We start from the raw sequence: 23,475 nt of genomic DNA, 5'->3' as shown, positions 1-23,475 counted from the left end.
CTGAGGGGTGCCTTGAGGTCTGGGATCGTTTCCTCTATTGGATCTCAGAGGAGGTTGCCACTACCAGTCAGAGAAGAGGAAGCCCTAGGAAGGAAGGTGTCTTTGTTCATTTTTCTCGGTAGGTGAGCGGAATCTCTTCCGAGTGGTAGCCTGATTCCTGTTGGAATGCCTCTGGAGAGCGCGGGAACCCACCACCTCCTCTTGTGACTGGTTCTGTTGTTCTGTGTGTGCTTTGCTCGAGCAGGGACTTGCCCGCCGTAACTTTTGCCCAGGGTTTAGTTCTCTTCTCAGGGACCACACAGAGCAGATCGAAGGCATTTCTTCTGTGTGAGCCTGAAGAAATTTGATATGTCCTTCCCAGATATTCTTTGTATTTCTCTTTTCCGGCAGTTTGAATTTCCTTACACACACACACACACACACACACACACACACACACCCCCGTCCCCCGGCATGTCAGCTTAAACCTGCATCGCCTTTCAGGCACGCCGAAGGGGTCTCTGAACACTTTCTTTTTCTTGACGTGTAGTTAGGACACAGTGTTAGTTTCAGGTGTGCAGCACAGGGATTCGGTAAGTCCGTGCCTTATGCTCCGCTCGCCGCAGCGTGCACCGTCTGTCACCACACGGCACTACTGCAGTGTCATTGATTGTGTTCTCCACGCGGGATCTTCCATCCCAGTGACGTGCCGGTTCTGACCCTGGAAGCCTGGACCTCCTTCCCTCCACGCATTCTGCCAGTCCCCTTCCCCCGCACTGGGAACCATCTGTTCTCATTTATGGGTTTGTTTCTGCTTTTTGTTTGTTTATTCATTTCTTTTTTAGGGTTTTACATATAAGTGAAATCATACAGCATTTGTCTTTGTCTGACTTATTTTACTTAGCATAATACTTGCTAGGTCCATGCAGATCATTACAAATGGCAAAGATCCCACTCTCTTTTGCAGCTGAGTAAAATTCCATGGTGTGTACATTGCATTTTTACCCATTCATCCGTCGGTGGGCGCCTGGGTGGCTTCCGTATCTGGCTATTGTAAGATGACGCTGCAGGGAACGTGGCGGTGGGTGGTCTTTCGGTCCGTGTGTGTGTTCTCTTACTTTAAGTTCCCAGTAGCGGAGCTACTGGATCGTAGGATAGCTCCATTTTTAATTTTTTGAGGAGCCTCCATACTGTTTCCCATGGTGTCTGCACCAGTGTGCGTTCCCACCCTACAGCGCACAAGGTCTCCTTTTCCTCACATCCTTGTCAACATTTGATTCCTGTCTTTTTGACTCTAGCCTTTCCGACAGGTGTGAGGTGGGATCTCGTTGTGGTTTTGATTTGCGTTTCCCGATGGTGAATGGTGTTGGGCATCTTTCCATGTGTCTTTTGGCCATCTGGATGTCTTCTTTGGAGAAACGACTATTCAGATCTTCTGCCCATTTTTTCATTGAATTACTGGTTCTTTTGGTGTTGAGTTGTAGAAGTTCTTTATGTATTCTAGGTAGTAGTCTTATTGAATATATCTTTTGCAAGCCTCCTCTCATTCACTGGTTGGCCTTTTAGTTTTGTTGATGTTTCCTTTGCTCTGTAAAAGCTTTTTATTTTGATGTGATCCCAGTAGTTTTTGTTTTTGCTTCCATTGCCCGAGGAGACATATCTAGAAGAATGTAGCAATGGCTGATGTCAGAGAAATTGCTGTGTGTGTTCTCCCAGGAGTTTCATAGTTTCAGGCCTCACTTTTAGGTATTTAATCCGGTCTGAGTTTATTTTTGTGTGCGGTGTGAGAAAGTGGTCCGGTTTCATTTTTTGCATGGACCTGTCTGGTTTTCCCAGCACTGTTTATTGAAGAGACTGACTTTTCCTCATTGTATATTCTTGCCTCTTTTATGATAAATTAATTGATTATAAAGCATGGGTCTATTTCTGGGCTCCACATTCTGTTCTATTGATCTGTGTGTCTGTTTTCACGCCAGTACCGTTGTGTTTTGATTACTACAGCTCTCTATTATAGCCTGAAACTTGAATTGTGAGATCTCCAGCTTTGTTCCTCTTTCTCAAGATTGCTTTGGCTGTTTGGGGTCTTTTACAGTTCCATGCAGGTTTTAGTTGTATTCTGGTTCTGTGAGAGATGCTGTTGGCACTCTCTAGGGATAGCATTGAGTCTGTAGGTTGTATTGGGCAGGATGGCCATTTTTAGAGTACTAAGTTTTCTAATCCAAGAGTGTGGAATGTCTTTCCATTTTTGTCATCTTCAGTTTCTTTCATCAGTGTCTTAGAGTTTTATAGTTTATAGAGGTCTTTCATCTCTTTCATTAAGTTTATTCCTAGGTATTTTATTCTTTTTGGTACAGTTTCAATACTTAACATTCTTTTCACGGTCTCCAAGACAGATGTCTGTTGTTAATGACTTCTGGTGGCACCTGATGGTCTCTAGGTGTGTGTTACCTGTAGAGAGTAGTATGTACGGAGATGTGTTACTGAAAGGAGTCCTAAATACTTAGTTGTCTTCCCTGATTTTACAGATCGGGAACTATGGACTAAAGACGTGGAAGTGACTTGCATTGTAGCAGGGGACAAGAGTAGAATTGAGCGGGAGAGTGGGGCTGTCATTTCTCTTCTGGTTACTACTTCTATTTGTGTAGAATGAACTTTGCCTACAGACCTTGTTACGATGTGGCCTGAACAGAATCATAGAATTGATGTAACTTGATTATAGTCAAAACACACAAAACTTACTCATTATCATTCCTTTTTCTTTAATACTTTCATTCTTTAAATAAATATTTACTGCATATGCCTAATGCATGGTGGGCATTGTGTTGTGGATATTACAACAAAATAGAAACGCTCCTTTTGTTATGGAACATAATGTCGAGTGGTGAACCCAGATTGACTCCGTGAGGAAGGGCCTGTCGTCTGGCTGCGGTGCTGTTCCCAGCACCATGTTTGTGGTTCCTGTGAGCTGTCGCAGTTTGTTGAAGGAAAGTCAGAGGACGGTGTGCTGTTGAGATAACGTGCTAGCTTTTCTTCATTTATAGCACTTCGATGACAAGTAGGGAGCGTCTTAGATCTTTCAGAAAGTTCAGTCAACACAGGTCCTTCCCTCCATTCAACCCTCACTGCACCCCAGGTTATATTGGAGAAAGTGGCATTTGAGTAGAGCCTTGAGAGTGGTGTAGAATTTCTGACCGATGGAAATGGCGTCTTGGAGAAAGATGGAGGAGAGTAGCAGCCGGCAGGGTACAGTTGGAGCAAGTGCAGGGTGAGGTGAGGTGAGTGCATAATCTGGTGGTGTGGGAGCCTGGGTCTTGATAAGCGACTGGCTTGAGAAAGGGGGTTGAGCCTGAACGGTGGAAAGCTTTGCTTGGAGCGAAGGAGTTGGGGTTTGCCTAGGTGGTGTGGCCGGGCCTGTGTGCTTTGATAGAGTCATAGTGTGTCCCCACCTGGGCTGTAGGAGGCTGGAAATTACCCAGAAGGTGGATTCGTCACACAGAGAGGGTAGATCGCAGGTGGTTAGGGAGATTGGCGAGGCTGTTACTGTGACCCGAGAGAGATGATGGGCTGCTCTCTTTCATCCCCGGGAATGGAGAAAAGGAAATGATCGATGGAAGAAATACGGTGGTGGGCCAGCAGCAGCTTGCTGAACACTTGGTCGGGGGTGCAGGCAGGAGAGAAATGGAGGAGGCTTCTGTGAACGTAGCTGCCGAGCACCGATCTGGGAGGCCAATGGGAGGGTGGAGAGAATAGGAGATGCGGTGGCTTTGGTTTTAGAGTGTTGATGTGGAGCGCTCAGCAGATGGCCGTGTGGAGACACCCAGGAGGTGCCAGGACTTGCGGCCCGGAGCTTTGGAAGAAGATGCACCGTTGGTCGTCAGATGCCTTGGGAGTCCTCCCGGCGAGCTGTGATTGTTGTGTGCGCCTGTCGTAGGATGGCCCCTCTGCTGGGGAGACCACAACAACAGGACAGGCTGTACGGAGGACCGCAGGAGGAACGGATGGGTTGGGTGCGCAGGAGAAAACCAGTAGTGAATCATAAAGGAGGAGAGTTAGGGGGCAGGTCGCTGTGATGCAGAGTCAGTGTTGGAGGGTGATAGTCAGCAGTAGTAAATGCTTGCAGAGCAGTCAGGTGACTGTTCACCTGATGGCTGTCTGGAACCCTGGGAAGAGTTCAGCGAAGGAGACACTGTAGAGGCAGCAGGATAGAATGATGTTTAAAATCGTGGTGATGCACGGCAGTCGGGGCAGTTGCTGGAGAAGGCTCATAGAGTTTTAACATTGTGTGTTTTAAAAATAAAAATTAAGGGGGGCTGCCTGGGCGGCTCATCCAGTTAAGAGTCTGTTCTCATGTCAGCTCAGGTCCTGATCTCAGGGTCCTGGGGGTGAGCCGTGGCTGGGGCTTTGCGCTCAGCCTCGGGGTGTCTGCTTGCCTTTCTCCCTCTGCTCCTCCCCTACTCACACATGGGTGCTCTCTCAAATAAATAAACAGATCTTAAAAAAGTGGAGGTTAATTGTAGGTACTGGTGGCACTGCCAGTAGAAGGCGGGAGCCCGAGGGTTTCAAGGGGAAAATAGGTAGGACTGGCTGGCTGAGGACCCGAGAGCAAGTTAGGTGGGGCGGGGACCTGGGTGAGCAGGGCGGCTCTCGTCCTGCCTGCAGCAGGCAGCAGGGAGAGAGAAAGCAGAGACATCTCCGAGGCAGACGAGAAGCCGACTACACGTGTGTGTAGCCTCTGTTTTTACCTCATTCTTGCCGCGTACACGGTCTGTCACCCGTGAACAAGGTAGAGGGTTATCTGCCCTCCCAGAGGGTGCCGTTCTGAGACCTCTTTTGGAGCCAGGTCGGTCAGCTCCTTCTTACTCACCTGGATTCTGCATCTTAACCATGGAACAGGTGGTTTTCCCAGTTAGCCCAAAGCCAATATCACCAGTACTGTTCTTGATGCAAGGAGAGAAGTTAATTCTTTGTGCCCTTTGGGGACTGAGGGTCTTGGTGCTTCCTTCTGTCATGGAACCCTCGTTGAGAAGGGCTGGTAGAGTAACACGTATGGGACGTGATTGGGTCCTTACTACGGAAAGTCTGATGGAGTGCGGGAAGCAAGCCACGATGTGAGGGACCATCCCATTGGTTAAAACTTAAAAATCAAGACAGATAGATACTGACCACTTAATCCTCAACTGACATCTGCTTTTCCTAAGCTCCTGCTACATTTATGTCTACAAAGAGCCGACTTCTGCGGCCTCCCACCCCATCTAGATCTAACGTCCCCGACTTCCTTATCTACCCCAGAGCAGAGTTTATCTGCGACTACTTTCTTCCATTTTATCGTGGCCCTGGTGAGCTTCTGTAGACCATGTCAGAAGGGACGGCAACAGTTTAGCTCTGTTGCAAAAGTTTCCTATGCATTTGTTCTTAATAGGTGAAAATTTAGTCTTCCTGGAACACCTCAATTTTCTGTGGTAACTGTATTAGAAAAGTCTTAATTTTCGGGGGCCCAGACACATTCCTTACAGTTTAGACACCTTGGTTCTGGCCTTTTGAACAAATCAGAATTAGGCCATTTTCTCTTCCACACAGAAGGCCCTCAGGTACTTACAGAGCTCGCGCCCATCATAAATCTGTGATTTATTGAGAAGCTGTATGACTTCTACCATGCTGTGTAATTTTTAAAATTTTTTGAGCATTTACTCTATACTAGTCACTGGGGATAAGATACAATAAAAGAATAGACTTTTTTAGAGAATTTTTAGAGAAGTTTTATTTCTTGATTTTTTAAAAGTACCTTTTTTTTTTTTTTTAAGATTTTATTTTCAAGTACACTCTACACCCAATGTGGGGCTTGAACCTACGACCTGAGATCAAGAGTCACGTGCTCTATTGACTGAGCCAGCCAGGTGCCCTTCAGAGAAGTTTCAGATTCACAGTGAAATTGAACAGAAAGTACAGTTTCCTTATACCCTCCCCCAGCTGACTCCCCCACCATCGGCCTCTCGTGTCCTGTGGCACACGTGGTACAGTTGGTAAGCCTGCACACAGCATTTCGTTATCGCCCAGAGTCCATCGTTTGCATTAGGGTTTACTCTCGGTGCTGGACGTTCTGGGAGTTCGGATGATGTACGATGACGTGTGTTCCTTGACTGTTACAGTCTCATACGGAAGTTTCACTGCCCTGAGTCCCACCTGTTCATCTCCCCCCGCCCCACCCAGTTCTTGGCAACCGCTGATCTTTTCACTGTTTCCATAGTTAGGCCTTTTCCGGAACGTCCGGAAATTCGGAATCCTACAGACTGGCTGTTTTTTCCACTTAGCGATATGTATTTCAGGTTCCTCCATGTCTTTTCTGTGGCTTTTCCACACTCATACTTCATTGTACGGATGGAAGTACCAGTTTTTCCCTTCACCTGCCGAAGGACGTCATGGCTGCTTCCAAGTCCTGGTGATTGTGAGTAAGGCTGACGCAGTGCGGATTTCTTTGTGGATGGGTGCCACCAGGGAGCGTGATGGCTGGATCGTTTGAATGTCAGAGTGGCTGCGCCATTTTGCCTTCCTTCCTTCCTGTGCCTCTGCGTCCCCACCAGCATTTGGTGTCGGCTGTGTCTGGGATTGCCTCCATTCCAGTAGGTGTGCGGCGTGCTCTCGTTTTCACGTGCAGTTCCCTAGTGACGTGATGTGGGACATCTTTTCTTATGCTTATGTGCTGTCTGTATATCTTTTGTGAAGCGTCCATTCAGAATTTTGGCCTGTCTTTGAATTGGGTGATTCATTTTCTTGCGCTTGAGTTTGAGAGTTCTTGTATGTTTTGGAGAACAGTCCTTTATAAGATGTGTCTCTTGCAAGTATTTTCTCTGAGCCTGTGGCTTGTCTTCTCATTCTACTGACAGTGTCTCTTGCCAAGCAGGTTTTTTTTTTTTTAATTTAAGATTTTAATTTTTTGAGAGATAGAGCAGGAGTGATGGGGAGAGGCAGAGGGAAAGAGAGGGGCAGGCTTCCTGCTGAGCAGGGAGCCTGATGTGGGACTCATTCCAAGGACCCTTGGATCATGACCTGAGCTAAAGGCAGGTGCTTAACCAACTGAGCCACCCGGTTGCCCCCAGAAGTTTTTGATTTTAATGAAGTTCAGCTTATCAGTTATTTCATTCATGGATGGTGCTTTTGATGTAGTATCTGAAAAGTCATTGCCATAGGCAAGGTCATCTAGATTTTCTGCTGTGTTTTGCTCTAGGAGTTTTACCGTTTTGCATTTTGCATTTATGTCTGTGACTCATTTTGAGTTAATTTTTGTGGCGAGTGTAAGGTCTGCATCTAGATTCTTCTTTTTTCCTGTGCAGTCTAGCTGTTCCAGCACCATCGTTTGTCGTCCTTTCTCCATTGAACTGCCTCTCCTTCTTTGTCACATGTCAGTTGACTCTGTGGTTTTGTTTCTGGGTGCTCTGTTCTGTCCCATGGAAGTATTTGTCTGCTGTTTCATGCTATGTGTTTTTTCAATTTCTTTCTTTCTTTTTTTTTTTAAAGATCTTATTTATTTATTTGACAGGGAGATCATGAGTAGGCAGAGAGGCAGGCAGAGAGAGAGTGGAGGAAGCAGGCTCCCTGCTGAGCAGAGAGCCCATGCAGGGCTTGATCCCAAGGGCTTGAGCCGAAGGCAGAGGCTTTAACTCACTGAGCCACCCAGGTGCCCCTCAATTTCTTAATTAAGAATGTTTGTGTCAAAAATAAATGCTTGTGGTAAAACAGTTTGTAAATTTCTAAAAAGGAGAGGGAGACTCCATATAAGCTCCTAAGCTCATTACTCAGAGGTAAACACTAGGAAAGGCCTGGTATATATTTTTTCTAGTTTTTAAAAAAGTTTGCGTCCTGATGATTTAGAAGTGGGATCATACTGCATATTGCTGTTCTCAAGCTTCCTTCTCTTAACTTTGTTTTTGATACAGATTATGTCATCAGTTTTGAAATAGATTGCTTTTGTGCAGTTATAAATGCACTATAATTTGTAAAAGTAAGTCCCCACTGATGAATATTTATGCCATTACAGTAATGCTACAGTGAGTATCCTTGTAGCTGTCTTTGCATACTCCTGTGAATGTTTTTTTGTGGTGTAAAGTCTTCCAACTGGAATTACCGAGTCAAAGAACGTGCAGGTTTAAAAAATTAATGGCAAGTGCCAGATTCTCTTTCAGAAAGGGTTGACAGTTTACAGGCTCCCCATCAGGGCATAAGAAGACTTGCAGTTCCTCAATTTAACATCTTTGCATGTGGGAACGTTGACTTCTTTGTCCTGTGTGGAGCAGGTGTAGCAGGAATCTCCCCCACTTTGTATTTTAATTTTGAGATGTTTTGGCATATGGACATATTTTAATTTTTTGTGATTTAATACTTTTTTCCTTTGTGGCTTCTAGATTTACTTCTGCCTTCTAGATTTACTTCTGCCTTCTTGTGTTATCTTCTAGTATTTACTATTAAATATTTGATCACACTGGGATTTATTTTGATGTTAGGACTGAGACAGGAATCCAGCTCTTACAACTTATTTTCAAATGGGGAGCTGGGAGTTCTTGTACCACATAGTGATGGGTTGTTTCCCTCCGTTGATTCGGAAATGCTACAATGTATTATATGCTCTCCATCGAGGGACGCTTGAGTCCATTTCCGGATTGTATTTTGTTGTATTAATTTATCTGTTCTGCTGTCATACCGTATGATAACAGTTGCTTACTGATACTTCCTAGTGTTTTCATCTTCTGAGAGCCAGGAACCCTCATTGTTTATTTTCTCGAGTTTTTCCCCAGCCATTCTTTGGTATTTATTAATTCAGATAAAATTTAGAACAAGCACATTAAGTCTGCTCACCATCCTCCCCTCTCCTGCCCCCACCCCCAAAAAAGGCCTTTGGAGAAAACCTCATTGGCTGAGTTCATAAACTAAGGAGAACATGTATCTCTAGCAGAAAACCTTTACAGTTACAGTGCCTTATGACACTTTGAATATGTTAACTATATTATTTATTTCTCCAGATTCTTAGGGGGTAGCATTATCTGCATCTCACAGTTGAGGAAGTAAAACTCAGTAACAGTTACAGTGCCACATGACACTTTGAATACGTTAACTATATTATTTATTTCTCCAGATTCTTAGGGGGTAGCATTATCTGTATCTCACAGTTGAGGAAATAAAACTCAGTAACTTCCCAGGACTCAGGTTCCCGTGACTACTTTCATTCACCCACTATCTCTGAGGTCGGTGTTGGTTAAGGAAGTGCTTAGGTCATTAAAGAAGGGTCAAAATTAAAACAAAATCCCATTTCTTTTTTTGATCATAAAGCACAAGGAACTTGTAAAGAAAGCTGGACTCGGGACGCCTGGGTGGCTCAGTTGGTTGGACGACTGCCTTCGGCTCAGGGCGTGATCCTGGAGTCCCGGGATCGAGTCCCACATCAGGCTCCCAGCTCCATGGGGAGTCTGCTTCGCTCTCTGACCTTCTCCTCGCTCATGCTCTCTCTCACTGTCTCTCTCTCTCAAATAAATAAATAAAATCTTTAAAAAAAAAAAAAAAAAAAGAAAGCTGGACTCACCCATAATTCCATCTTTCCGAGGATTTCATCGGCTGGTCTACTTCTGGTCATGTTTTATGTCTACAAATAAACGTGTTTGAGCTGTTGAGAGACGTGGGTGGCTTGGTGTGTTGGACATTGATTGTTGATTTAGGCTCGGTCATGACCTCAGGGTCCTGGGATCAAGCCCTGTGAAAGGTTCTGTGGTTTTTGTGGTTTTGAGCAGGAAGTCTGCCTGGGATTCTCTCCTCCCTGTCCCGCTCCCCGTCCCTGCTTGCGTGCTCCTGTGTGTCCTCTCTCTCAAGTACATAAATAGAATCTTAGAAGATTCCTTATATAAAAAAGTGTTTAAACTGTTGATTGTATCACACATGTGGTTTTTTCTTCTGCTATTTTTATTTTATAAAGTGGAATTTCCTTGTAAGTTATTTCTCAAAAACACACTGGTTTTAAAAGTCCAATTTACCATATGAATGTATCATAACGTAATCATTTTCCTGTTACTCTTGCCTGTTTGATTATCTGTGAGATCTTGCTGTTAATAAGGAATTCTCCGGGAGGCATCCTCAACGTTAAGCTTTGAGTGTTTCCTGGACAGTCCTGGATCAAGAAGCGTGAGGTTTTGTTGTGTTTGTTCCCAAACTGCTTTCCAGAAATCTGGTTCTAGTTTATATTTCTACCATTAGTGTCATCTCACCCTTGTTAGCATTAAGTGTAGACTGAAAGCTTTCTTGCCTATAGCATAGGCAGACCTTTGTCTTGTTTAACTGGTGTTCTGTGACACAGAGCGGTCTAGGATTGCATGTGAATCAGTTAGATGATGCTTTGGTGCTTTCAGAGACCCTCTCTGTGTCTGTACCAGACAGTCTCCTGTACTGTGGTGTCTGCTGCCTACATAGCTGCTGGTTTTTTGTGTTTTTTCCCCCCAAATAATTTGAATTCTTAAGTTCTTTCCCTAGGAGCTATTTGTCAAATTAGGTCTTTCACATCTTGTATTTAAGTCCATAATTTTCTTTCTTTTAGATAAAATTGATATTGCTTATTGCAAATAATTCAGAAAATGCAGAAAAGCATTAAGAATAAAACGGTGATCGTCTGAAGAGAATTTCCACTAACATATTGATGTATTATTTTTGTAGAGTTTTCATAGGTGTATTAAAATATATGAAAAAACTCTTTAAAATTTGATAAAAAATTTTTACTGTTAGAGGATGCTCTTCCCACTTACTTGAAGGGTTTTTCATGACGTACTGTGAGACTGTTATTTTTCATGAGCGCGTAGTATCACATGGTATGGATTCCATAACATGTTTGGTTCTCTCATGAATATTTAAGTTTTCAGAGTTTTTTTTGGTTTGTTTTTCAAAGATTTTTACTTATTTATTTGACAGAGATCACAAGGAGATAGGAAGGCAGGCAGAGAGAGAGAGGGAAGCAGGCTCCCTGCAGGGCAGAGAGCCCGATGCGGGGCTCGATCCCAGGACCCTGAGATCATGACCTGAGCCAAAGGCAGAGCCACTGAGCCACCCAGGTGCCCCTAAGTTTTAGTTTTTTCCTCACAACAGCTAACATGGCACGGGGCTTCTGACACCTAGCTCTCTGGAGGTCTCTGCAGACACTCCTCAGTCAGTCTCCGCTGGTTGTTGGAGAAGTTATGCACGCTTAGATTTTGCTGCACCTGGTGTGTTTCCATTCTGGTGTGTGCTCCTGTGCTGGGAGCAGGTGGGAATCCAGTCCCTGGAGGCTTCTGCAGGTAGAGGGTTTGGTGTCTATGTGTGTCGCCAGGTCGGTAGTCCACAGTCTAGGGCTGGCTCCAGTGCTCGGGGATGACCCGGGGCCTGCTTTCGCCTCTTCTCCACTTTCCTCCCACAGGAGCCTGTCTGCTCACATCTTAATCACTTTTCTTGCGGATGCAGTTCTAATGACCTTGTGGGAATATTTATCCCTTTATGTCTTTCAGTATTTTCTCTGTTCCGTGTGTGGCATTCTGTCCTGTCGGCACAGGGATCGTCCTTACGCTGGGCGCTCTGTTTTCCACAGCTATTTCCTCTTTAATTGCTTTACTGTTTCCTCTTTATTGTATTCACTGGGACTGTTTCCGTGCTTTTTGTTCTCTTTAACAAAATTAAGTATTTCTTATTGTTGGACAGATTTTTGCACGCTTAGGGTGAGCTCAAGTTGGTTGTACAGGCCTCTCTTCTAGTGTGTAGTTAGATTTGATTGAATTGTTTCGCAGTTCTGTTCATAGGTGCGGCTGGCCTGTATTTCCATTTTGGAACTCCCTTGGTTTTGGTATCTTGATTATGCTAGCTTGCTAAAATAAATTGGGAATCATTCTATCCTTTACTATACTGAGGAAAGTGTAAGTAATGTAGAAAATATTTATTCCCTGTAGATTTGATAGAATTTGTTATGTTCTCTTTAAAAGTTCATCTTGAAATTTGTAAAGCTCCTTCATAATTTTTTGGTCATTTTTCTATTGTTAGACATTGGCTTATTTTTGATGTTTTGGAATTTTAGTTGGTGGTACAATCAATGCTCTTGAAATTAAATGTACACATATCTATGATTACTTCTTTAGGATAAATTCTTAGCAGTGAAATTGCCTGGTTAAAAAGTATACAGACGTGTAAAGCCTTTTGCTGTTGACTGCCACATAGTCGCCTGTCTTGAATTACACCCTGGATTTGTTTTAATCAGGTTTGGTAAGGTGACAGATATAAATGTATTTTTTTAAAAGAGTTTATTAATTTATTTGACAGAGATCACAAGCAGGCAGAGAGGCAGGCAGAGAGAGAGAGGGAAGTGGGCTCCCCGCGGAGCAGAGAGCCCGATGCAGGGCTCGATCCCAGGACCCTGAGATCATGATGTGAGCTGAAGGCAGAGGCTTTAACCCGCTGAGCCACCCAGGCGCCCCAGGTAAGGTGGCAGATATAGAGATGACTTCCTTTGAAAGTGGATTTTAATACTTAGAGTGCTAAAGACGGGGCCGGGGGGTGGGGATGTGCCATCGGAGAATACCGGGTTGGTCAGGAGGCAGTAGGGGCCCATGGAAAGCGTGGCCTAGAACCTTTATTGTGGTTTCCTTGGAAAGGAGTAGGTTGGCCAGAGGAGGCGAGATGGAACAAGTTTAGGATTGTCTAGTTTGAGTGATGTCCGCGGGTCTCTGGTGTTCTGATACCTGGCCCGGGGAAGACGGGAAATACTGGCTTGCGGTGTCAGAGCGGATGAGCGAGGCGGTTGTACACCTCCGTGTAGTGGGCTTGCGTGCACTGGGCACGTTTGCAGGTGAGTTGTTTAGTATCCTGGGAACTAGCTGACCCTGAGGGCTCAGTCCCTTCCTGGCCAGCTGGGACATAAAAATGTTGGCTAGTTTTGGTGAGCAGAATCTTGTTCAGATTTGCATTTCTTTGATCTCTGTTGGTTTTTGGAATTCTTTTGCAAATCATCCATCTTTAACCACTAAATAATATTTGTCTTTTTATTTACCTTTAAGAGCTTTTCCTACAAAGACATTACTCTAGCAGGTCTAGGGACTTTTGTGTGTGTGAAACGTTGTTGCCGTAAATTTGAATTAGTTGCAGAGTGATCAGAGGACAACAAGTGAGGGGGTGGGGGCCACCTGATTGGACTCTGATGTCCGTGGAGACATCCCATACCTGTGGATCCTGTTTACGCTTTCTAAGTTGTACAGAAGACACTTGGGGATGAAGACTGACTTCTGTCACCAGAGTCTTTCTTGTTTGGGGATGTGAAAATGAAAGCCTTTTTGTGTGACTGTTACTGATTGATCTGGTTGAATTTGGAACAAGAAATCAAATTACTTCCTTAGGCACTGTCTTCCTGCATTAAAAAAAAAAAAGTTTTTTAAACTCTGAAAAACACCCATGATATTTTATTTTATTATTTTAAAAAATATTTTACTTATTTATTTGACAGAGAGCACAACCGGGGGGAATGGCAGAGGCAGAGGGAGAACAGACTTCCTCCTGAGCAAGGAGCTCAATGTGGGGCTCGATCCCAGGACCCTGGAATTGTGACCTGAGCTGAAGGCAGACACTTAACTGAGCCACGCAGGTGCCCCCTGCCGCATGAGTATTTTATATGCAGTGTTTGCGTAGTTTTGGTAGGATTGCTGTGTCTTTCCTGGATTTCTCCAGTACTTAAATCAAACTTCATTTTCTTTCTCTCTCTCTCTTTTTCTTTCTTTCTAAGCCCTTTTATTTATTTGCCACAGAGAGAGAATGCACAAACGGGGAGTGGGAGAGGGAGCTGCAGGCTCCCTGGGGAACAGGGGATTGAGGTGGGGCTCCATCCCAGGACCGGGATTGTGACCTGAGCGGAAGGCAGATGCCTCGCTGAGACCCCCCAGTTGCCCTCCTTATGCTCTGGTGAGGCGTGAGTGTTGAGAAGCACTGGTGCAGGTGTCAAGTGAGCGGGGGAGAGAGTGTCACAGAATTCAGGGACTCGCTGTAGTTATGGACTGGGTGATCCTCTGAGCTTTACCATGGAAGGGAGGGACTCTTTACCTGTAGTCTGCGCTGTCACTCTGGCTCTGAGGGTGTCAGCCCTGTGAGTTTATAGTAAACCGCTACCCTTTGTCACTGCTGGCCTCTAGGGACGGGTCACTCATTGCTGTGGTTGGCTGTCCTGGGTACCATGGGGTGTTGAACAGCATCTCTGGCTTCCATACCCCTCTCCTCAGGTCTGACAACTGGAAAAGCTGTCCTCTGGGGAGCAAGGTCACCTCCAGGTGAGAACCACTAGTTTCTTTCTTTCTTTTTTTTAAAAAATATTTTATTTATTTGACCTGGAGAGAGAGATTACAAGTAGGCAGAGAGGCAGGCAAAGAGGGGGAAAGCAGGCTCCCTGCTGAGCAGAGAGCCCCATGCGGGGCTCAATCCCAGGACCCTGAGATCACGACCCAGGCCGAAGGCAGAGGCTTAACCCACTGGGCCACCCAGGTGCCCCGAGAACCACTTGTTTCTAACAAAATGCTTTAGGTTGCCTCTGTATCATTCTGATGTAAAACCACATGCATGATTAAAAAAAAATTAACAGTATGATGCCCTTAGTGTAAAGGAAAATAATTAAGTAATGAATTTTAGCACGTAAATAAACAGTGTGACTGAGTAGAGAGCACCTCTAGGAGGCAGTGGTGTACCTGTTTGTGGTTCCCACTTCCGGGATGGTGAGTCTTTGATACGGTCTCCCCTGTTAATCCCCGGTAGTCACACGGAGATCCGATCTGTCTAGGCCTTGGCATGTCAATGCTTATACCCCCCCACCCCCCGCACAAATATTAACATCAGTGCGCTCCCCTGAAAAGTTTTACCGGTTGGTTCCTCTTGTCCCCTTCTAGGAACATGTAATTAATTTTCTTTATCCACTTGTAGGTGGAATAGCTGTTTATCAAACTTTTGTTCCCTCTTACATATGACCTTGTTGTTTCTGAAAAGCTCATAAATAATGCATTCAATTTCCCTTATAAATAAACTATAAACCCTTGTGGCTTTATTATGTATTTATGAACTTTTTTTTTTTTAAACTTTGTCTGGGAGAGACAGCGCACAAGTGGGGGAGCAGCAGCAGGCAGAGAGACTCCCCGTGGAGCAGGGAGCCCAGGGCAGGGATCACGACCTGAGCCAAAGGCAGACGCCCAAGTGACTGAGCCACCCAGGTGTCCCAAAGAACTTTTTTTCTGATAAATAACTCCTAATGTCAATTTTGTAGCTGTCGGTGGTCCTTTTACAACATAAGAGATGGAAAGTGACATTGGTAATTTAGATTTTTGGTGTAATACTGAAGGGCACTCTGTACATAGGGAATTTGAATTTACAGTATAATAAAACATGATTCTAAGAGAGGTTTGACTTTTCCCCTGTAAGTGATAAATCTTAAGAATATTCTCAACCAGGGCACCTTGGTGGCGTGGTTGGTTAAACGTCTGCCTTTGGCTCAGGCCATGGTGTCGTGGTCCTGGGATTGAACTCCGCGTCACGCTCCCTGCTCAGTGGGAAGCCTGCTTTTCCTTCTCCCTCCGTTCTGCTCCCTGCTTGTGTGTGCACATGCGTGCTCTCTCTCTCTCTCTGTCTCTCTCAAATTAAAAAAAAAGTGTTCTAAACCAATGACCATTTTATATTAAAGGAATTGGTAATAGTCAAAAACAAAGTTTTTATTAAATAGTTCTTTGTTGTGAATTATAAATGTGAATACGTATAATGCCCCATTATCTGGAGGGGTGGGAGAATGAATATTTTTAATTATTACTATTTTTTTTAAGATTTTATTTATTTATTTGACAGAGATCACAAGTAGGCAGAGAGGTAGGCAGAGAGAGAGAGAGGAGGAAGCAGGCTCCCCGCTGAGCAGAGAGTCCGATGCGGGACTCGATCCCAGGACCCCGAGATCATGACCCGAGCCGAAGGCAGTGGCTTAACCCACTGAGCCACCCAGGCACCCCAATTATTACTATTTTTTTTAAGAGAGTGAGGGAGAGGGAGCATGTGGGCTGGGAGAGGCAAAGGGAGAGGGAGAATCTTAAGCAGGTTCCTCACTGAGCATGTGGCCCAATGTGGGGCTTAATCATGACCCTGAGATCATGACCTTGGCTGAAATCAAGAGTCTGATATTTAACCAACTGAGCCATCCAGGTGCCCCTGAAATGATATTTTGTGGGCGTATTATTTTTCAGCTAATTTAGAGGTAATCCTTTCAACACAGAAGAGGTGAGACTTAAAAAAAAAATTAGACTTAGAGTCCTTTCTGTGGAACATTTTAAACACTTAAAAAGATCTGTAGGTAGGGGTGCCTGGGTGGCTCAGTGGATTAAACCTGCCTTCGGCTTAGGTCATGGTCTCAGGGTCCTGGGATCCAGCTGCACATCGGGCTGCTCAGTGGGGAGACTGCTTCCTCCTCTCTCTCCCTCTGCCTGCCTCTCTGCCTACTTGTGATCTCTTTCTCCATGTCAAATAAATAAATAAAATCTTAAAAAAAAAAAAAAGATTCATAGGTAGACCCAGCACCCTCCGTGTGCCGTGTCTGTCGTTGTGTAGTTGATCTTGTTTCGGTTGTAACCCTCTGCCTACATCCTGTCCTGGACTTTTAAATAACCCATCTCAGACACCTATGATTTCATTTGAAAACATTTCAGTATCTTTGTAAACATAGCCACAGTACTACGATCACATCTAAAAACAGTCAACAGTCATTCTTTATCATGAAATATTCAGTCCAGGTGGACATTTCCTCAGTTGTCTCAATTTGAAAAATTGGGTTTGTTCCAAACAGGACCCAGAATAGAGGGGCCATTAGAGTTGGTTGGTCTGTGTTGTCTCTTCCATCCGCCTCATAATTTTGTTTTTGTTTTTGTTTTTTTTTTTTTGTTTTGTTTTTTGTTTTTGCATCCGCCTCATAATTTGTTGAAGACGGCCGTCCTGTGGCACACTCGCCCCTGTAACTTCCCAATTGCATCTGTATTTTGGTGTTCTCTGTAGTCTTGTCTTCTGCGTTTCCTCTAAGTTGGGAGTTAGATCTGAAGTCATATTCAGATCTATGTTTGTTTGTTTGTTACATGGATTTTGGCATTTTTTATGTGCGTGGTGGTTTTCTTTTGCTTTTTAAAGACCATCTTAGAGCGGCAGTGGGTACATCCATCGGGGGCACCTACTGTCTGGTTGGCTCTTTTGGAGACATGAGGACCATCGATGACCATTTCCTGGGTTTCTCCATTCATCAGCGTTTGTCAGATGGTAGTTACAGCCGGAATACTTCTGGACGAGGAATGCTCCGTGTAGATTTTGCTACCTTAAGGGATAGTTTGTGTAGGAAATGGAGAGGGAAGGAGTGATACTTTTCCTGGTAGGCTTTCACAGTGAGAACTTGGTTGCCTAGATAAGGTGACCAATCAGGTTTTTTTTTCTTTATATATCGAGAATATGTGGATTTACATGTCTACTCGTGTTTTGACTCATTGTTATTTTTATTGATCGTGTTGGTTTACTTTGGCTGCTCCAACAAATTACCACAAACTAAATGGCTTTAAAACAACAGATGTTTATGATCTCACAGCGGGGGAGGCAGGCAGTCCAGAATCCGTATCCCTGGGCTGAAGTGTCAGGCATTGGCAGGGCCGTGCTCCTTCCAAAGGCTGGGGCAGGCGGCAGTTCTAGCCCCTTGCGGTGTCCGGTGCTGCTGGCCTTCCCTGGTGACCCCACCCCAAGCTCCGTCTTTGGTGTCACAGGGCTGAGTCCTCTGTGTGGCTGCCGCACAGGTCCTCTTTCTAAAAAGGCACTTATGGGGGCGCCTGGGCGGCTCTGTCCGTTAAATATCTGCCGCTCAGGTCATGATCCCAGCGTCCTGGGATCGAGCCCCATATCGGGCTCTCTGCTGGGCAGGGAGCCTCTCTCTCCCTCTTCCTCTGGTGCTCCCCTTGCTTGTGCTCTCTATCTCTGTCTCTGTCTCTCTCTCTGTCAAATAAGTAAAATCTTAAAAAAAAAAAAAAAGGCATGTATGGATTGCATGTAGGGCACTGGGTAATCCAGGGTGGGCTCCTTCAGGTCCTGAATCATGTCTTTTGCCACAGAAGGTAATACTTACAGGTTCTGAGGATTAGGAATGAATATATCTTGAAGGGGAGGGTGCTTGGATGTGCATATTATCTCTTTGGGCCACTGTCTTCTCTAGGACTCCTCAGTCCTTTGATAGAACCCCAGTAGATGCCACCATGTTTCAGCTTTGTCTTGTTCCCTTCCCGTCCAGGCCTGGAATCAGTCACTATTTCCAAGGAGCTCTGCTTCCTTTTAGTGGGAAACAGTATTTAGAGGCCACATTCTGGGTGCTCAGAGTCTAACTACTTTTCTTAGCGGTTTTTCCAAAATAAAATGCACTTTAATGTGCTTCCTTTAACAAAGTGCACGGGACATCATTAAGTCTTTTTTTAAAAAAATTTTATTTATTTATTTGACAGCGAGAGAGTGTGCACAAGAAAGCACAGCTGCAGGCAGATGGAGAGAGAGAAGCAGGCTCTCCGCTGACCAGGGAGCCTGATGCGGGACTCGGTCCCAAGACCCCCGAATCATGACCCGAGCTGAAGGCAGCCGCTTAACCGAGCTGAAGGCAGCCGCTTAACCGAGCCACCCAGGTGCCCCCCCACTCCTTTTTTTTAAAGTAAGCTCCATGCGCAGTGTGTGGAGCCCAGCGCAGGGCTTGAGCTCATGACCTTGACATCAAGACCTGAGCTGAGATCGAGTCAGACGCTAACTGACTGAACCATCCAGGCGCCCCCACATTAAATCTTGTATTGGTAATTCATTATTACGAATGTCAGTTTTAGGACTGAGCTGTAGCCTGGTGACTTTTCCAGTGCTGCTGAATTTTAAAATTAGATTCATTTTCTTTTACACTAAACGTACAAAACTTCCGTGGAGTTCTAGTCACTGTTCTTTGTTTCTCTGTGACCCAGCCCTCCTTGCTGCCAGTGCGATCTGTTTCTTACCTACAAGGCTTTTCAGTATACTCTCCGCATTCCTGCCTAAACCCTGCTTTTTCCATACCCCGTGTTTTCTGACTCCAGGAACACTCAGGGTTATTAAGAGATAAAGTCAGATCTCACAGAGTATCAAGTCTCTGGATCTTCCTGTTTTTATACACAGAGTCATACTGTCTGTAGCTTTGGTGTCTGGCATCTTCCAGTTAGTGTGATGTGTTCAAGGGCCATCTGTCCTATAGCATGGATCAGTACTTTGTTCTTTCCTCTCTCTCTCTTTTTTAAAGGTTTATTTAATTTTTTAAAAATTCTAGCCCTACTATGGGGCTAGAACTCACGACCCTGAGATCAGGGAGTCCTGTGTTCCTCTGACAGAGCTAGCCAGGCGCCCCTGTACTTTGCTCCTTTTTATGGACATACAACATTCCGTTGCATGAGGACCCCGTTTTGCTGACCCATCCGTCCTGGATGAACACTGGGCTTCCTTTGTTGGCTGTTAGGAACCATGCCGTGAACATTCGTGTACGGCTCTCCGTGGAGATTAATTTTAATGATGTATTTCATTTACCGCGGTATATTCCAGGTGTCACAATTTGTACATGTGAGCACTATAAAAATCGTTGGGGCATTTTAGATATTTTTGTTCAAAGGTTTCAAAATTCCAGATTTATTTCATACTTAACATAATCAGCTTAGACACGTTTCAGGGGTGCGGTAACCTCACATGGCCAGTGGCTGCCAAGGCGGGAAGCACAGGCCCAGAGGTCGCTCAGGGGCCTCCTGTGCTCTGTGGGGAAGTGTTTTCTGCACGTCCGGGACATTGGCTTGCTCGCCCCGTGTCTGTACGGACTGCCCTGCTCCTTTGTCCTTGACTGTTCCCGGCGAGGCGCCCTCTCCTTCGCTTCTCCAAGTCCTTGCTGCCTTCCAGGTGTGCCCCTCCGCACAGGTCGGTCTAGCCGCCATGGCTCACGTCTTTGTTCTCGTGTTCCCCTGGGAAATGCCTGGTGAACACCGTCCCGGGCCAGCACAGTTCTAGGTGCTGGAAAGGCAGCAGTGAGCAGGTTACGTCAAGTCTGCTTTCACTGTTTCTGGTTAGGGACAGTATTTAAATATTCAGAGAAATAGTTTCGGAGGAGGGCCACGAGGCTGGTTCATGGTGGCTGACGAGGAGGTCGCTTCTGTTGGCACATGCTCATTTATTCCTGGGAGGGTTCACTCCTGCCTCAGTGAGGATGTTAAAACAGTTTCCATGCTGTGAATTTCATGACTTTAGCTCTAGGTCCATGCATTTTCCTGAACGCAGCAGTTCTGTAACCATCACCAGAGTCGTGTTCTGGAACATTTTACTCCCCTAAATTGCCTCTTGCACCTTTGTAGTTCCGCCCCTGCCCCTCCTTCTGGGGAGGTGCTGCTCTCCCTCCCGTCACTGTAGTTTGGCCCACTCTAGAATTTCGTTTGTGAGTGCAGTCCGGCTTTTGGGTTTGGTTCTTTCCCTGGGCACGGCACTCTCGAGACTTGTCTCTGATGTGTGTGTTAATAGTCAGTCCTTTAGTTGTCGAAGAGCATCTCATCGTGTGGGCTTCTCGTAATTTGTCCATTTTTAGTGGGCGTTTGGGTTATTTACAACTGCCTGCTTCTGTGAGTAAAGCTGCTGTGAGCATTTGTATACAGATCTTTGTGTGGAAGTATGTTCTTTTTTGTGGGATTACTGGGTTGTGTGGTACGTGTGCATTTACAAACCACCACCAGACTTTTCCGGAGTGATTATGCTGTCCTGTGTCTCACCAGCAGCCTTACAGATACTTGGTAAATTCAAGCCCAAAAGAAGGATTGAATTTAACTGCACTGGTGGATAGTGAGTTTTTAACAGTCCCAACCTGAGTCCTGAAGTGGTACAGTATGGTTCCACTTACGAATGCCACTCGAGCTCTGGGCAGAAAATGGAATTCTTTTCACCATTTTGTTAAGTAAGCCTGATACTAAGTTTTGAGTAGCCTTCTTTGTCTTTGTAAACGGCCTTTGTAAACGGCCACTAAAATATTTGAATATCCAAAGTTGGAACCCGCATCTGCTCATTAGTGCGGTGGTCGTCATGCTTTTTCACTGGGCTTGGCATTCTGTGGTGTTTGAAACCCTTGGGAGAGTGCAGCCCAGTGCAGAATTGTCCGCCTGTGCCCCACGCATGCTCACATCTGCTCTTGAACATGGTGCTGGCCAGCTGCGGTGCTTGGACTAAATGTAGTCTGAAGTTATAGTGACTTAACGGTGACCTGGTAAAGTGCACAGAACGGTGCCTGAATGCATCCTGTAGCCGACTGGTATTGTGAAACGTGCAGAATTTATCTCAGTTGTGTGATCAGCTTATTTCTGAAGTTCTCCTTGTTTGGTGACTATTGGAGGCGTTTTCATGGTGTATGTTGTGTATGCCCAGTGGGAACCCGTGGGGGAACTTCGCTTTACAGGCGTAGAGTAATGCAGGATCGGAGCCTGGAACATGGTTTATGTTCATTGTTTGCCTCCTGAACATTCCCTGAAACCCCCATGTTTTGGTTTATAGTTACTCCTACATTTTTTACTTTTTGTCAAAGCTTTGTTTGCACGTTTGTCTCAAGTGATAACTTTGCTCCTCTGTAGTTTCTGGAACATTTAAAGAGTAGATTATTTGAACAAGTGGCTTGAGAATTTTTAGAAATACGGTGATTTTGTAGTTATCACTAGGAAGCATCTCTACAACATGTCGAGCCAAAGGAACGTCTCGATTTTTGTTAAATATTTATATATTTATTGGAGGGAGAGAGAGAGGGTGGAGGGAAGCAGAGGGAGAGAGTGAGAGAGCCTCCAGCAGACTCCCGGCTGTGCAGGGAGCCTGATGCGGGGCTCAGTCTCATGACCCTGAGATTGTGGCCTGAGCAGAAATCAAGAGTTGGATGCTTAACCGACTGAGCCCCCCAGGCGCCCCCCTCTATTTTTTTTGGCAGAATTTTGAAGCTGCAGCTATTAGATTCTGAAGTTAACAGTAACTGTCACGTTATTACATGTGAGCTGTGTTTGTGTGATGGCGTTTTGAGTCCTCAGAGCCTGCGATACTCTTCAGAGTGGGAGTCTGCCTTATTTTAATGAAATCTTGGAAAAGTTGAACTTTTGCCCCAGTTCGTATAAAGAGAGCTCAGCTTTGGGTTGAAGCATGGTTTTCTGACTCCAAAACTGTAGATAGCTTGTCTTTGAATCTTAGTATTTGATGACAGTGTTATCGAATCATGCATAAGATGAAGCAATGTGATTTGAGGCTGAAGATAGTTGGGATGAACTTGTAGCTAAGAGAGCAGTCTGATAAGGCGGTGTCCGCCTCCACCCGGATCCCGAGTGATGGGTGGAAGAGCTCTGTCTTTGGTTCCACCGGAAAACTTTGTTTTTAAAACAAAACAAAACAAAAAGAGAACTCTGCGATATGGCTGTTGGTTAGAGGACCCTTGGCTTGGTTGAATTTCAAGCAGAGGGGACATAGGGACAGTGTTAGATTATGTTAATCTTGTGGGCTGAGAATGGGAGCATGTGCTAGTGTCCAAAGAAAGCTGGGACCAATCTATTGAATGTTCTTAGGGAAATAGCCTCCAGATACAATGTTTCTGCTCGACTCTGTGTGGGTAATGGGTTAGGGTCAGAGTGTCCTACTTTATGTCGAGTTCTGACTGTAGTTCTGACTGTAATGTTTGGGACGGCAGCTGTGAGGGAGTGAGGGATTGAGTCATTAAAGAGTCGGGAGGTGTTTCATCTGAAGGAGGAAGGAGAGGACAGGTGTGAGATGGCAGGTGTTGGACATTTTCCAAATCTGTAGGACAGATCTAAGATCTCAGAGGAAGCTGATTTTGGGTTGTATGACTAAAAATAGATATTTCTCACAGATGACCCCTTATCTGAAGGGGAGGGGAGGATCATCTGATATCTGTGAACGGTGGACCTGGGTGCCGTGTGGGGCAGTGAAGTGAATTACTAGTTTTAGGTTTCTGTGGAAGCCACGTGACCACCTCTCTGTGGTGTGGTGGGAGTGCAGTCCTGTATCAGTTAAGAATTGGCAGTTTTCAGACTATTTTGACCTCTTTCTGTCATAAGAAACACATTTCCCTTTACCCCCCAATAGCAGTGTGTGAGCATCTGAAATGCAGATCTCAGGGAATAACGTATACCCAGGCGGAGTGTGGTGCTGCTGGTTTCTACTTCCTTCGTTCGTTTGCAAACGTGGGTTGCTGATCACTGAATTTAACAGCTCATCAGTGGGTCGACGCGCAGGCCAAAGTGCACGAGACTGGTCTTTAAAGTCCTTGCAAGACTATGCTCTTATGATTGTCCTGCTCAGTAACCGAGAACTGAACGTCAGACCCGCAAGCTTCTAGCCGCACTGCAGGCGCCCGGAGGCTGCTCTGTACATTTGGTCGTGAGCGTGTTTAGGGACGGGGATGCGGCA

General features: G+C 45.2%; 1 protein-coding gene across 5 annotated transcripts in view; it reads left to right on the top strand.

Annotated features, from left to right (window-relative positions):
* RABEP1 (rabaptin, RAB GTPase binding effector protein 1) overlaps nucleotides 1-23,475 on the top strand; it is a 90,301-nt gene that overhangs the window by 5,659 nt on the left and 61,167 nt on the right. For 4 of the 5 annotated variants that reach the window (XM_044248871.1, XM_044248868.1, XM_044248867.1 and 1 more), the window contains exon 2: nucleotides 14,232-14,279. The exons of the other annotated variant lie outside the window; for it this stretch is intronic. In XM_044248871.1, the coding sequence (XP_044104806.1) occupies nucleotides 14,232-14,279 (48 nt within the window). The remainder of the gene's footprint in view (nucleotides 1-14,231; nucleotides 14,280-23,475) is intronic. 5 annotated transcript variants of the gene reach the window in all.

The sequence above is a fragment of the Neovison vison genome, chromosome 5 (assembly GCF_020171115.1).
Source record: "Neovison vison isolate M4711 chromosome 5, ASM_NN_V1, whole genome shotgun sequence".
In the NCBI taxonomy this organism is placed as follows: domain Eukaryota; kingdom Metazoa; phylum Chordata; class Mammalia; order Carnivora; family Mustelidae; genus Neogale; species Neogale vison.
The sequence above is the reverse complement of the archived record's forward strand: the minus strand, read 5'-3'. Positions and strand labels throughout refer to the sequence as shown.